Consider the following 15914-nt stretch of genomic DNA (forward strand, 5'->3'; position numbering starts at 1 on the left):
CCTCCTCCGCCCTTTCCGACGAGGAAATTCTTCGTCGGGTGGGGGAGACGGTAGAGGCGAAGCTGAGGGGCGACAACTTGACCCCCATCGTGATGCAACCGTCGCGGGGGTTCCTCTCGCTGGTAAGTCGTGCACCACTATAGCCCCCGAGTCTCCCTCATTTCTTCTTACTTCTTGTTCCCTTATGCGTGTTCGCTGTTCCTGCAGGGGATGAGGGACGTGCGTGCCTCTCCGCCGCCTGTCCCTGAGGATGCGAGGCGGCAGGCGATCAACCGGGCGCATGCCGATGCATAGAAAAAACAGAAAGACGCTAAGGTGGCGAAGCGCACGAAGAAGATCCTCGCGCGCAAGGAGCTGGACAAGCGCCGCCGTCAACAAAGGAAGGATGGTCTCCCGTTGGAGGAATCCCCGTCACCGTCGCTATCGACGGAGGCCTCGGATGGGGATGACGAGGGCGAGGTGGGGCGAGGTCCCCTGGACCATCTCCCTAACGTAGTGGAGGTGGTGCCCGGGGCGTTGGCAAGCAGCCCGGCACTCCCGGGAGGAGGAGGAGCGGACCTAGGGTCGGCGATTGCCTGCTCCGGGGCCGAGGCCGACATGCCTGAGGCACGGGCGTTGGGCAAACGCACCGTTAGCCCAGTGGGCTCGGCGGTGGCAGTGGAACAAGTGGCGGCAGAGGTGACGCAACTGCCCCCGCAGAGGACCGAGGGGGCGCCGGGGTCCGTTGAGGACCAACCGACGCCGATGGACACGGAGGCGATGCCTCTGCCGCCGCCACCGCCTTTGCGAATGAGGGTCATCATGGCGAAGCGGTTGCCGCCCCGCTCGAGGTAGGTGTATTTTTGGTGGGGTCACAGTGCCTTCCATTTGTTCTTTTGTCTTGTGCTGACCCTGTTATCGTCTTGTCCTTAGCCGGAAGCGGCCTGCGGAGGTGCCTACCTTGGCGCCCCTTAAGGCGCTCAAGGTTAACCTCGGCTCCACCGCCCACTGGGTGGCGGAGGCGCAAGCCGCCCTGCATCGTGGCATGGTGTCGGTGAGGGCCGACCCGATGGAGCCGGCCACTCAAGGAGGGGCTACCGAGGCGGCCCTGACACAGGAGGGGGAGGCAGCGCCTCCGTCCCACGATGGCGAGGCCCGTGGGTCGGATGCGGCCGAGGTTCCCTTGGCCACCGAGGCCACCGGGACCGAGGTCCCTGGGGTTTCACAGGCTGGGGCGACGGAGGCTACGGCGCCTAGGACCATCGAGGCCGCTGCGGCGGGCACCGGAGCCCTCGCGACCGCCAAGGCCACGATGGCGGAGGCCGGAGCCCCCGAGGCCGCCGAGGCCACGATGGCGGAGGCCAGAGCCACCGAGGCCGCTAAGGCCATGATGGCAGAGGCCGGACTCCTCGGGATCACTGAGGCCATGATAGCAAAGGCCGAAGCCCCCAGGACCACCGACGCTGACGTGATCGTGGCGGGGCTACTGGCCTAGGAAGTGGAGATGAAGGCGGCGGAGGCCTTGGCGGCACCCTTGGTTGAAGGCCCACCGCCGTTGCGGGAGAGCGCTCGAGAGGTGGAAGTTCTTCCGATCTCCTCTGACGATACTTCCCAGGCGCTGGAGATGGCCGACGCCGAGGTGGCCGGTGTCGTGGACCAGCCGGCTCCAACCTCGGGCGAGGGAAGCTCGGCCCTCGCGCGGTGCGACCCGAGCCCCGCGGGTGGAACCACCCGCGTGTCCTGTGGCAAAGCCGGGATGATCCTGAGGTAGAGCCTCTGTTTGCTCTTGAGGACACGGCCGAGGGTGGTCGCTGGGACACGTTCGAGCAGTACCGCCAGCTAGCGGAGCGGTCTCTACAGACGGCGCTGTCTGTGGTGGCCAACGATTTGCCCGGAGTTGCCCAGGTTCGTGCTTTCTTTTCCCATGCGGTGGTCTTTTTCCGAGTTTTCTTTGTGGGGATTGACCCCTGTTCTGTTTCCCCCAGGAGCTCGAGACCCGATCTCTTGGGAAGTCGGTCTTCCTCCGTCGGGAGAGGGATGTCTGGGACCAACTTCAGCGGCAGAAGGGCCTTCTTGCTAGCGCTAATGAGCTCCTGTCGGCGCAGAGCGCAGAGGTGGAGGACCTCCGCCTTTGTTGTTCCAACGCGAAGGTCGAGGCGGCCACGGCCCAGGAGCAGCTCACCCCTCTGGCGGCGCGGGTCAAGGAGTTGGAGGAGGAGCTCACCCACGTGGCCAGTGATCGGGATGCCTTCAGGGCTCGAGCCGTAGAAGCTACGGCCTCGGCCATGGCTCTTGCTGGGCAGCTAGGGGCAGAACAGAACGCGCACCAGCTGACAAAAGGTGCTTTGGATGAGGCCCTTGCAGCAGCTGAGGCCTCACGAACTAAGGCTGTGGTTTGGAGGGGGACGACCGAGGGTGAGTCCTAGTCCCCTCATTTTATTTTATTTTCCTTATGTTCGTTCCCTAACTTCCTTGTGTGACGCAGAGCTGGAGAGTGAAGCTTCCAGGGCGGCCGAGGCTTCTCAGGTCGAGGCCCAGCGCCTGAAGGAGAAGGCCGAGGCTTCCCGGGCTGAGGCCCTGCGCTGGAAGGAGAAAGCCGAGGCCTGTCAGGTCGAGACCCGACGCTGGGAGCAGAAGGCCAAGGGTGAGTTCCGTAGGCTTCCGCCCCTAATTTAGGTTGTTTTTTCCCTCGCTCAACCTCATTCCGTTTTCCGTGGTGCAGAGTCAGAGGCGGAGGTTACCCGGGCAGCCGAGGCTTCCAGCGCGGTGCAGACGGTGCTCGAGACCGAGATCAGGGAGCACGAGGGGCTGAAGAGTGCTGCCCGTGCCACCTACGACGCCCTGGCGGTCGAGGGGGTTCAGTCAGGCAGCTCCCTTGGGAGCCGTCTGACTGCACTGAGCAGTCAAGTGCGTGAGTGGCTCCGAGGAGCGCTGCACACGGGCGTCAAGCGTGCACTGGCCGTCATCGCCTCGCACTACGTTGTGTCGACCTTCAAGCCATCAGCGATGGCTATGTCTTGCCCGATGATGACGACGAGGCCGACGAGGTGGTGATGAAGCTGTTGGAGGCGGTGGAAGGCACTGGCACCGCGCTGGCAACATTGTTTGAAGAGGAGGTGGTCCCTCCCCTGCCGTCTGCCGATGCCGGAGGTGCTGAGCCTTGACCTGGGCCCAAGTGGCCATGCAAATAGAGTAGGGATTAGATTTGTATCGTAACGCTTGTGGCTGTCGAGGCCTTTCTTTTTAAAGTACTCGTGTTTCTTTAATCGTTTGTCTTGTATTTCTGAGCCTCTGCCCTCTTGTTGTCTCTGATCTGATTTCTTTGCAAAAAACCTCTTTGGAGCCTAAGCCGTCCCCTGGGCGAAAGGTGGTGAGGGAGCTCCGTAGCCCGGAGGCTTAGGCCGTCTCGCGACTCAACCGGCCTTCTGGCCCTGAGACGGGCTTTTGGTCCTTGGGTTTTCCGCAACCAATTCGTCAGAGCGTGCTCGAGGGTTTGCTGTAGGAATTTTTTTGAAAAACGACTAAAAAATGGCGCGTGGGACTTTAGGGGGAATCCCCCATCTAGCCCCCAAGGGAGATTCGGTTCTGCAGAGGCAGAGCCGAGTCTCCCTTATAGTGCCGAGACTAACGATAGGCTCAGGGAATTTCTCGAAAAATTAGAACAACTAAAAAGCGGGTTTCAATTGTATTCCGAGAAACAATATATACAATGCTTGGAATTTTAAGAATAAAAGCGACGTAGATGTTCTATGTTCCAAGCGTTGGTGAAGATTTCGCCCTTTTCGTTGGCTGGCTTGTAGGTCCCGGGCTTCAGCACTTGGGCGATGATGTACGGTCCTTCCCATGGTGGGGTCAGCTTGTGGCGGCCCTTGTTACTCTGTGCTAGCCTCAACACCAGGTCGCCTACCTTCAAGTCTTGGGCTTAGACGCGCCAGGCCTGATAGCGCCGTAGGGTCTGCTGGTATTTAGCCAAGTGTAGCAGCGCGACGTCTCGGGCTTCCTCCAGTTGGTCGAGGGTGTCCTCTCGGGTGGTGCGGTTGCTTCATTCGTTATAGGCCTGTAGCCTTGGGGAACCATATTCCAAGTCAGTGGGGAGGATGGCCTCGGCCCCATAGACCAGGAAGAAAGGCGTGAACCCCGTGGCTCGGCTTGGGGTGTTCCTTAGGCTCCAGATGACCGATGGGAGTTCGGCGAGCCATTTCTTGCCAAACTTCTTCAACCGGTTGTAAATTCTTGGCTTGAGGCCTTGTAGGATCATGCCGTTGGCATGTTCTACTTGGCCATTGGTCCTTGGGTGTCCTATGGCTGACCAGGCCACACGGATGTGGTGGTCATCGCAAAACATCAAGAATTTTTTGCCGGTGAACTGTGTCCCATTGTCGGTGATGATGGTGTTAGGGACCCCGAACTTGTGGATAATATCAGTGAAGAACAGCACTACTTGCTCAGATTTGATTCGATTAATCGGACGAGCCTCGATCCATTTGGAGAACTTGTCGATTGATACCAGTAGATGGGTGTAGCCCCCGGGGGCTTTTTGCAGAGGCCCGACCATGTCGAGCCCCCATACGGCGAACGGCCACGTGATGGGGATGGTTTGGAGGGCCAGGGGCGGGAGATGTGTCTGTCGAGCATAGTACTGACATCCTTCGCAGGAGCGTACTAGCTTCGTGGCGTCGGCGACCGCCGTCAGCCAGTAGAACCCTTGGCAGAAAGCATTTCCTACTAGCGTCCGAGGCGCCGCATGGTGCCCGCAGGCCCCTGCGTGCAAGTCCCAAAGTAGGGCTCGGCCTGCCTCGGCGGTGATGCATCGTTGGAGGACACCGGAGGGACTTTGCCTGTACAATTCATCATTGCAGAGGACGTAAGTCTTGGCTCGGCGCGCAAGCCGTCGGGCTTCGGTCCTGTCACTAGGAACCTCCCCCCGATCAAGCCAATCGAGGAACGGGATTCGCCAATCCGCGTCCTGGTCGGTCTGCGGAGGCTCGGTGTTGACTTCCATGACCTCGGGCTTGGTCGAGGGGGTCTCGGCAGTAGAGGGGGCGTCGAGCCCCGTCGCGGATTCCGCAGGTGGGCCCTCCTCTGTTACCAAGGTGTAGTCAATGGAAGGTTTGTGGAGGTCCCTGGCAAAGATGTTCGGGGGGGGGGTGGAGCCTGTGCCGAGGCCATCTTTGCCAATTCGTCGGTGGCCTCGTTGTACTTCCGCGCGATGTGGTTTAGTTTGAGACCGTCGAACTTGTCTTCTAGGCGACGCACCAACTTGTAGTAAGCCTCCATTTTGGGGTCGAGGCAATTTGACTCCTTCATGACCTGATCGACGACGAGCTGCGAGTCACCCCGGACGTCAAGACGCCGTACCCCAAGTTCGATGGCGACTTGCAAGCCGTTGACGAGGGCCTCGTACTCGGCCATGTTGTTGGAGGCGGCGAAGTGGAGCCGCACCATGTAACGCATGTGTACTTCGAGGGGTGAGACGAAGAGGAGACCCGCGCCTTCCCCGGTCTTCATCAGAGACCCGTCGAAGTACATGGTCCAGCATTCTGTCTGGACTTGAGCAGGTGGTAATTGGGTGTCGGTCCACTCAGCCACAAAATCAGCCAAAACCTAAGACTTAATTGCTTTCCGAGGCGCAAAAGTCAAGGCTTCCCCCATAAGCTTGACGGCCCACTTGGCTATCCTGCCTGAGGCCTCCCGGTTATGGACTATCTCTCCCAAAGGGAAAGACGATACCACAGTCACTGGGTGAGACTCGAAGTAGTGACGTAGCTTGCGCCGAGCCAGGACTACGGTGTAGACCAGCTTCTGGATGTGGGGGTAACGTGTTTTGGTCTCGGAGAGCACTTCGCTGATGAAGTAAACAGGTCATTGGGTGGGTAGAGCATGCCCCTCTTCCTGCCTTTCTACCACTACGGCAGCGTTGACCACTTGGGTCGTTGCGGCGATGTAGAGTAAGAGGGCCTCGTCCCTGGCCGGGGGTACCAGGACGGGAGGATTTGTGAGCAGCACTTTGAGTCTGTCGAGGGCTTCTTCGGCCTCGGGGGTCCAAGAAAAGCGTTTAGATTTTCTCAAGAGTCGGTACAGAGGCAAGCCTTTTTCGCCGAGGCACGAGATGAAGCGGCTCAGGGCAGCAAGGCATCCTATGACCCTCTGCACTCCCTTGAGGTCTCTGATTGGTCCCATGCTGGTTACGGCCGAGACCTTCTCTGGGTTGGCTTCGATGCCGTGCTCCGAGACTATGAATCCTAAGAGCATGCCTCGGGGGACCCCGAACACACACTTCTCGGGATTGAGCTTGATACCCTTCTCTCTAAGGCATTTGAAGGCTACCTTCAAGTCATTGACGAGATCTTCGGCCTTTCTGGATTTGACCATGATGTCGTCCACATAGGCCTCGATGGTTTGCCCAATGTGGTTGCCAAAGACCTAGGTCATGCACCGCTGGTACGTGGCCCCCGCGTTTATGAGGCCGAAAGGCATAGTCACATAGCAGTACATACCAAATGGGGTGATGAAAGAAGTCACAAGCTGGTCGGACTCTTTCATCTTGATTTGATGGTAACCAGAATACGCATCAAGGAAAGACAGGGTCTCGCACCCCGCGGTGGAGTCAACGATTTGATCGATTTGGGGTAATGGAAAGGGGACTTTTGGACAGGTTTTATTCAAACCGATATAGTCTACACACATCCTCCATTTCCCATTTTTCTTCCTAACTAACACGGGGTTGGCCAACCACTCTGGGTGGGACACTTCCTTGATGAACCTGGCTACCAAGAGTTTCTGCACCTCCTCACCGATGGCCCTATGCTTTTCCTCGTCGAATCGGTGCAGGCGTTGCTTCACCAGTCTAGAGCCGGCCCGGACGTCCAAGGTGTGCTCGGCGACCTCCCTCGGTATGCCCGGCATGTCTGAGGGACTCCATGTGAACATGTTGGCATTCGCACGGAGGAAGTCGATGAGCACGACCTCCTATTTGATGTCGAGTGTGGCGCTGATCCTTAGTGCCCGGTCGTCAGGGCAGGCGGGGTCGACCGGGACGAGCTTGATGGCCTCCGTGGGCTCGAACGCCCCTGCACGACGCTTGGAGTTAGGCGCCTCGCCACTGAGTTGATTGAGGTTGGCGATGAGGGTCTCAGCCTCGGCGAGAGCCTCGGCGTACTCGATGCACTCGACGTCGCAGTCGTATGCATGTTCGTACGTGGACTCAATCGTGATGATACCGCTGGGGCCTGGCATCTTGAGCTTGAGGTAGGTATAGTTGGGGACTGCCATGAACTTGGCGTAGCACGGCCGCCCTAGGATGGCATGGTAGGTTCCCCTGAACCCGACCACCTTGAAGGTAAGAACCTCCTTGCGGTAGTTGGAGGGGGTGCCGAAGCAGACGGGAAGGTCGATGCGCCCGAGGGGTCGCGTGCGTTTCCCTGGCATGATGCCGTGGAAAGGTGCGGCGTCGCCTCAGAGCCTCGATTGGTCGATCTCCAAGAGCTCTAGGGTATTGGCGTAGAGGATATTGAGGCCGCTGCCTCCGTCCATCAACACCTTGGTGAGTCAGGTGTTGCCGATGATCGGGTCGACAACAAGTGGGTACTGCCCGGGATTCGGAACATGGTTGGGGTGGTCATCTCGATCAAAGGTGATCGCCTCCCGAGACCAGTCGAGGTACCGGGGAGTGGCCACCCTAACCGAGAAGACCTCTCGGCGTTCCCTCTTTCGCTGCCATGCCGTAAGGCACGCCGAGGGTCCGCCGAAGAGCATGAAGGCGTTGTGTACCTCGGGGAACCCGTCGTCCTTGTCGTCATCCTGGTCACCGGCGCCCTTCTGCTTGGGGTCGTCGTCGGGGAGCCCAAGCCTAGCGTAGTAACATCGCAGCATGGAGCAATCCTCGAGAGCGTGCTTTACCGGGCCTTGGTGGTAAGGGCAGGGTTTCTTAAGCATGTCGTCGAAAGGTCTGGGGCCCCTGGGGCCTCGGGGATTCTTGCGTTCTGCGGCCATGACCAGATCGGCCTCGAGGATGGCCCGCTTCCCCTGGTGATCCTTCTTCTTTCTTTTGGGGAGGCGGGGAACCGAGGCCTTGGGGGCCTCATCCCTCTGCTTCCCCTTGGCGTCGTCCGTGGGGAAGATGGCCCCTATAGCCTCCTCGCCTGAGGCGAAGTTGGTGGCGATGTCGTGGAGCGCGGTAGCCGAGCGCGGCACGTTCCGGCCTAATTCTCGGACCAAGTCTCGGTAGGTGGTGCCAGAGAGAAAAGCCTGGACGATATCTGAGTCGCCGACGCTGGGCAACTCGGTACACTATTTAGAGAAGCGCCGGATGAAGTCTTGGAGAGACTCGTCTGGTTTTTGGCGACAGCTCTTAAGGTCCTAGGAGTTTCCAAGGCGCACGTATGTGCCCTGGAAATTCCCGACGAAGATCTAAACCAAGTCGCGCTAGTCGTGGATCTGAGAGGGAGGAAGGTGCTCAAGCCAAGCTCGCGCCGAGTTTGACAAGAGCAGGGGGAGGTTGCGGATGATGAGCAGGTCATTGTCCGCGCCGCCTAGCTGACAAGCCAGGTGGTAATCAGCGAGCCAGAGCTCGAGGTTGGTCTCACCGCTATACTTTGTGAGGTTGGCTGGCTAGCAAAACCGGGCCAGAAACTGAGCGTTGCGGATGGCTCTGCTGAAGACTCAAGGGCCAGGTGGTTCAGGAGAAGGACTGCGGTCTTCCTCACTGTCATAACGGCCGCCCCAATGCGGATGGTAGCCTCGGGCGGGCCCCTCACTGTCGTGGCGTCGTCGTTGGCCGACCACCTCGTGGTCACCCTGCGCCTCGCGTCGGTTATCGAGGCGGTCGTGGACCAGGGGGACCCTATTGATTGCCGGCACCCGAGCGGGCTCGGGACGAACCGCGGCCTCCCTATTCTGTTGGTGTGGTGCTGAGGGGAGGTCCGAGGTGGCTCCGCGCCGCCGAGAGGCAGAACTCTCTGCCTGTTGCACCGCGGCGGTCTCGAGGAGATCCCGGAGCTCGCCGCGGACCCATCGTCCTTCCGTGGTGGAGGGCTCGGGCATCGTGCGCACTAGCATCACCGCAGCCGCGACATTCTGGCTAGCGCGATTGAAGATTGGGGGACGACCGTCCCCTTCGTCGTCGTTGATGCGGTGGTGCACGTCGTGAGCCCGTCGTCGGGCTCCTCCGCCGTCACCATAGCCTTGCTGCTCCTGCTCGAGAGTGGTTCGGAGCTGTTGCAGAAGGAGTTGATCTTGCTCAACCTTGGCCTGAAGCTCACGGAGCTGTTCCAGGTCCGGGCGTCAAAATTGTCCGAGGGCAAGGTTCTTGTTCCGTGCCGCCGGTGGAACAATGCGTGAAGGCGTAGCATCGCCCGTTCCCTGATGAAGCGGAGTGCGGTTGTCTACCCCCTCGTGCTCGTCGCCCATGCTTGGCATCCCAAGTCCGACATGGAAGCACTCACGAGTGGGATCGTAAGGACCTTCATCGTTGGAATCGGAATAGCCAAAGCAATAGTCACTTGCGGCCAAGAAGTGGCGCATGGTTTCGCGGTCGTTGAGGTCAGAGAAATCCGCTCCGGCCCATGCCTCGTCCTCCTCCGAGGAGTTGGCGTGGGTGTGGGTCAACGCGGTGGTGTCGAAGTTGAGAGCGAAGCGCTGGCGGCGCTCCGAGAGATCCGCGTGAGCGGAAGCGTAGGCATAAGCATAAGAGGTGGCGGCATTTCTCAACCCGAAGGGGTATGGAGATAGTGCCGTCGCCGGGCTCTGCTCCGCTGGAGTTGGCTCCTCAGGGAGTGGTGGAGCGGAGCTTGGTGTCGGGGCATCGCCGGGTGCCACCGGTGTTTTTCCCTTGTCCATGCTCAGGCTAGACAGGTCCCCAACCAGGGACCTTGCGCCAACAGCTGGTCGTGGGATACCGTCGGAGAGCGGCGAATCGCCCTGGGTTCGCGTGGCATTGGGGTGATCCTGCTCGCGTCGTGCCTGGCGAGCGTGGCGAGAGCGGCCGCCCGGGCGCCGCCTGCGCCTGGGCTACTGGTGCGTGGCGTCGTCGTCGACAGGCGGGGTTCGGGGCGTGAGGAGTACCATGTCGTACCCGTGCCCTAGAGACATGAACTCTAGGTTCCCAAACCAGACCACCATGCCGAGACGCAGTGGTCGTACGGGGTCTGCCATCCGGAACTTGTTGGGATGTCGAAGCTGACACGCAGAGTCCCCTACCTGGCGCGCCAACTGTCGGTGTTTTGGACCGGGGGATCCTCAACCAACTAGTGAATTTGTGCTGCGTGTTCCCAATCCCGGATGGTGATGCAAAGAGACACAAGGCTTATACTGGTTCAGGCAATCGGTGCCCTATGTCCAGTCTGTGAGATCGATCTTGTATTCCTTGCACCGAAGTGCTTGTAGTAGGGGGTTACAAGCTAGGTGAGAGAGGGAGTTAATCCCAGGTCTCAGCGGGGAGTGATGTGGGCTGCTTGAGACGTTGCTCTCAGGCGGCCAGGAAGTGTGCGTGTTACAGGGTGTTGTTCTTCCTCCGTCCCCCTTCAAATGGCCCAAGTCCTTTCGTTTTATAGTTGAAGGGAGGACAAGGGCAGTACATGTGCTCACTATACAGCGTCGTGTGAATAGAGGCGGCGTGTCCGAGCCCTGTAGCCTGTTCCGGTGGCGGCGTGGTCATCCTTGGAGCGTTGGGGCGACGTGCTGGTCATGTTCGATCCTGTGCGTCATGGGAGCTCTAGGGCTGCCTCGAAGCGGGTGCTGCGGTTAGCGTGCGGGTCGCTGTGGACTGACTGCGCGCGCGGCCGAGGCTCGGTTGATGCCGAGGCCGAACCGCGGTGGGGGGTCTCGACAGACGTGAATCCCGAGATAGCCGAGACCCTGGCATAGAGTGCCGAGGCCTAGGGGGAGCGGTCAACCTGGTACACTGGTTCGGGGGTGATGACGACCCGGGCTAGTTCTCCCATGCTGCATTGTCTTTGGGGCAGGAGTTACGGGGCACAGTGTAGTGCGGACGCTGATCGTGGGCACAGCGCCGGAACACAGTGGCTGGTAATCCCCGCCATGCCCTGTCTCAGCCGGTATGGCGCTGATGCGACTTCTTATCCCATCGGCCTCTCCGTGGTGTCGAGCCGTCGTCCGGCCGAGATTGCGGGAGTGGTTGACGCATTAATGGGACACGACATGCTGTCGGGAAGACCGGTCGAGGCGGGAGCGACGGGTTGTTGTCGAGCCAGCCTCGAGCGATACGGAGGATGGTAGTCTCATCCGAGGCTATACGCACGGGGCCTCGGGCGAGTCAGAGATTGGGCTCCTTGCCGAGGCCTCCCGTGAGAGGCCTCGCGCGAGGCGGAGATTGCGTTAGGGCGCCGAGACCTCCCGTGTGAGGCCTCGGGCGAGGCGGAGAGCCGGTGGGCTCGGATGAGGCTGGTGATGAGCCCATGGCATACCCTCTAGCTTTGTTGTTGATGAGGTTTAAGTGACCTTTTTGGTGTACGCTTAGGGTACCCCGTTTTATGGTACCCGACACATCCAGATAAAATATTTTGACATATGCCTGAAAACAGATGAAACACTTGAACATGCGTGTATAGCCATTGCAACATGTGCAAACACCAGATCAACTTTTGAAACATCCAGATGAAACATTTAAAACGAACGTTTAAAATACCTGAAACACTTGAAACATAGGATTGCAACATGAGTATATTGACATTGCAACATATGCAACATCCCCATATAGTCTTTTGCAACAAATGCCTAAAACACTTCAAACACGACGCCGCCAGCAGCCATGGTCTACCTGTGGGGGACTACGATAACCAGCAAGCTCAGGTCTAGAGGGAAAGTCGAGAGCAAACGGCCCAGCGTGCGCAGGCCTCCCCTTCCTGCCGCGGGAGACAAAGTCCGGACCGGCAAGGTGGACGGGGGCGCACCGGTGAATATGCACGAGGCGCGGTAGGGGAAGGGCGCTGCATGCGCGGGGGACGGACGTGCAGTGGGGAACGGGATGCGGCGAGGCAGAGTGCGGCGGCAGATGCGTGGTGATGCCCCGACAGCCAGATGCGAGTGCGATGGGGAAGAGCAAGCCTGTTGGGTGTCCGCTGTGCAGGCCCATGGAGATAGCGTTCGGATGGGGGTGGACGCCCGTGGCCAAGTATTAGTGATTTTTTTGCTGGTTTAGAACCGCACTCTACCAAACCCGTATATCTGAGAGCACTCTATCATTGTCGAATCATGGCTATAACTGACAGTGATTGGTGGACTATCGTTGTCGGTTCGTGGCCACAACCACCAGTATCATGAACCAGCAGTGATAGTCCACCTATCACTTTCAGTTTGTGGCTTGTACCGCTAGTGATAGGATGTTTTGTAAAAAGAAATCATAATTTTTTCATGTGATGTCGGATCAAGATAAAGTTTATATCAAAATTGTATAGTTCAAAGAGATATATATAACTTTTTAGTTGACAACTTTTAATTTGAGATGGTTTACATGTCGAAATTTTCAATAAAATTGCTTGGATTTGAGATGGTTAATAACATTGAATGAAGACAAAGTTAACAACAAAGTTATAGTACTCGATGAGATTGGCAACTTTCCTGTTAACAACTTTTTCATTTGAGATTGTTTAGAGTGTCAAATATAAAACATAAGATTAGAAATTGTGTAGTTAAAAGAATAACATCAGTTGCGTACTCACATGTGTCACGTAACTCTACTGGTATGGATGCTCGAGAGAACGGGACTGTTAAGGTCTTGAGATCAGACCATGTAAACACATACTTTTGATGTTTTATTACTTATTCCTGACTTCAGCTCATTGTAAGGGGTCGGAGCCGAAAAAGATGACTTCTCCTGGCTCCTCCTAACAAATCTAATACAAATTATTAAAAAACTACTACTGAAGCCATTTTTGCCGAATGTTTAAAAAAATGGCTTCAGGTCTACCAAATGGGGTAGAAGCCATATTTCTATGAGAAGCCGGAATCAGAGACCTACAAAACGGGGCTAAAATTGCTAGGCAGCTATACTGTAAAATCTAGGTGTAAGTGTGTAACGACCAACATCCTCTCGTCGGCGGTGAGCTCACCAAAGGAAGAAAGGGAGGCCATATCTGAGGGACCTAAGGGGCTCAGGCTTTGGTGACAGTGTGACAGACAAGAACTTCTGTGGCGTCTCGGAAAGAGAAAAGGTTCCATATGGCATGCTAAGATTCGCAAAGATAATGATGGGATTGAAAAGGGTAGATCTTAGCAGCCATGTTCCTGTAAGGGAACTAGATCGTAAAGTTATATTTTATAATGTTCACTATAGAAATGTAAATGTTTTCAGAACGGGAACATGAATGTTTTCAGATTAATGTTCCTAGAACGAGGAAACGTGACCATTATGTTGTATGTTTCCCACTGCTAAGGGAAGAACCACGCTAGCATAGGATCACATTAAAGAGAAAAAGTCAAATGGCGGCATTAACACTAGGGATGAAAACGGTATGGATATTTTCCGACCGTATTCGAAACCGAATCCGTTTAGAGGGGTTGAGATCTGTCCGTATCCGAGTCTGGATATCCAACATCCGATACCGTATCCGTATCCGAATACTCAAATCGCATATTTATGATGTCGATATCCAATCGTATCCTATCCGACATAGTTGACATTATCCGTATTCGAATCCGAATCCGAACAGAAATATGAAAACAAATGTAATATCGGTGATATCCGTCCGTATCCGATCCGTTTTCATCCCTAATTAACACACCTTTCAGAGTCTGTTTGGTTCGCGCCTCCCGGCAGCCACCTACCAGGCATGCGATTCTAGTCCTAGACGACCGAAATCGAATGCCTGGGAGTGCTACCTGGGCCAGGCAACTCCACCGAGGAGAGAACCAAACAGCCCTCAGTCTTTCACGCCATGTTTAGTTTCACCCCAAATTCTCAAAAAGTGCTACAGTATCTATCACATCGATTGTTTGCGGTCCATGCATGGAGCATTAAATGTAGACGAAAAAAAAACTAATTGCACAGTTTGGTGGGAAATTGCGAGACGAACGTTTTGAGCCTAATTAGTCCATGATTGAACACTAATTGCCAAATAAAAACAAAAGTGCTACAATAGCCCCAAATTCTAACTTCCTGAAACTAAACACGCGCTCGCTCTGTTGGGCATACAAGTTTTAACTTTTTTTTTTGCCGGCCAGCCTACACAAAACTGAAGGCCGTGCCGGGTGCAACGCAGTTGATAATTCTATGACCTCGACCCACAAAAGACGAAAGAAAAAATCTCACATCAAGTACAATCTCACGTATGCACAAATGCTGCTTGCGTAGCGATATCGAGCTAGAGCGAGAACCCCAAGCAGCTTGCATGCGTCGCCGCGCGTCAGCCACATCCCACGGGCCGCACGCAGGTAGATACGCGCACGCACCCTACTGCTGCGCGTGCGACGCCGGCGGATGCCCCATGCAGGCGCAGAACGCGGCCGAGATCCGCCGCCGCCGCCTCGCGGGCCTCTCCTGGCGGTCGCCGCCGTCTGCTCTGACGACGACACTGGCCGCCGCCGGGGACGCAGAGGCCGCCACCTCTGGGCTCTCCACAATGACTCCTGCTGACGACGCGTCGCCCGCGCCTCCGCCGCCGCCGCTGTGGCGCATCAGCGAGCGGGACACGACGCGGGGCGAGGGGTCCCCAGCGAGGACGCTGGCGTCGTGATGCAGCGGCGCCGCCTTGGGCGTCGTCGACAGCCCCTTGAGGTCCAGGCCCCTCAGCGGGTCGTCCCAGATGCGCCCCGACGAGCCCTGACGGCGGAACGACACCGACGACCTCTGCAGCCTCGACATTGACGACGACGGCCGGTCTCTGTGTCGTCACGAAAGGTCGATCGCGATGGACTCCAGCTCAAAGACTCGGCGGCTTCTTCTTATAATATAGCGCCGGCGGCGGTGATGCGCTGGTGGTAAGCATGGACGTCCGTCCGTACGTCGTTGTTCTGGTTGGTGAGCCTAACATAGGAGGCAGTTTGGCGCGAAAACATAGGGTGGTTGCTGGGGAAGGGGGGTTGAACGGCGCACGGCTACAACTCCAACGCCAATCACATGGTCTTCAAAGATTTTCTTTTCTTTATTATTACCGAGAGTGTCTTACAGACTTACAGTAAGTCAGCAACTCTTTTTCCCCTAAAAAAAAGGCAGCAACTCTCTTGGCTGAAAACCGATAGGAAATATACCAAATCACTTTCAGTTACATATTTTTTCTTTAAAATTGAAATCGATACATTATCGTCGAAACAAAACTATTCGATTAAAAGCATCAATAACGATCAAAAATCACCAAAAAGCGATTATATCTAAAAGCGGTAAAACGCTAAACTCTGCCACATGACATGAGCCTCAACTCATTTCGGCGAGAACCAGCTTCATAGCTACTGGACGATGAAACGGATTTTAGAATTTATTGGCATTCTCTGGAAAGGCACATAACTTGACCCATTTCACGTGAGACGTGACAAACAGCAACAATAATCGATGACACTGCAGAGAGGCAAGAGTGAAACCCATGAACCAAAATTTTGCTCTTCTATGCATTCAATAGCGATGAATATAGGATTAGGGATGCAAGTTGAATCGATCCAATAACCCATCAATACCCAATTCAACAACAATAGTGTAGAGACTAGTGTCATGATCTTCGTCTGGATTAGTGTTTGCTCACCTGCATCGATCCATGCATCTACTCGTTTCCTCTTTATTTTTTTTTTCTAAACTCGCTCACTAGATACAAGCTTTCTAGACGACATGTCTATGCTAATTGAAAAGTTTCTTTTTTTAGATTACACGGTACAAAGCAAACACTCATAGTGCACGCACACTTACCCCTATGAATGCACGTACGCAAATCCTACCCTTATGAGCACTTTCGAAGACTAGGCCGGAGAATCCTCGAGACGAATCTTCGTCG

The 15914-nt window shown here is 56.3% G+C and overlaps 2 protein-coding genes across 2 annotated transcripts; one reads left to right on the forward strand and one right to left on the reverse strand.

The window, feature by feature from the left end:
- The first annotated feature begins 597 nt into the window (after nt 1–597).
- LOC136543470 (uncharacterized) lies at nt 598–1474 on the forward strand. Its single transcript, XM_066535908.1, has 2 exons — nt 598–830; nt 913–1474. Exons 1-2 carry the CDS (start codon nt 598–600, stop codon nt 1472–1474), a joined length of 795 nt encoding a protein of 264 aa, XP_066392005.1.
- A 12912-nt stretch (nt 1475–14386) lies between these two features.
- LOC136545387 (MAPK kinase substrate protein At1g80180-like) lies at nt 14387–14797 on the reverse strand. Its single transcript, XM_066537408.1, has one exon. The coding sequence runs from the start codon at nt 14795–14797 to the stop codon at nt 14387–14389; it is 411 nt and encodes a 136-aa protein (XP_066393505.1).
- Nucleotides 14798–15914: the final 1117 nt, after the last annotated feature.

The sequence above is a fragment of the Miscanthus floridulus genome, chromosome 3 (assembly GCF_019320115.1).
Source record: "Miscanthus floridulus cultivar M001 chromosome 3, ASM1932011v1, whole genome shotgun sequence".
In the NCBI taxonomy this organism is placed as follows: Eukaryota; Viridiplantae; Streptophyta; class Magnoliopsida; order Poales; family Poaceae; genus Miscanthus; species Miscanthus floridulus.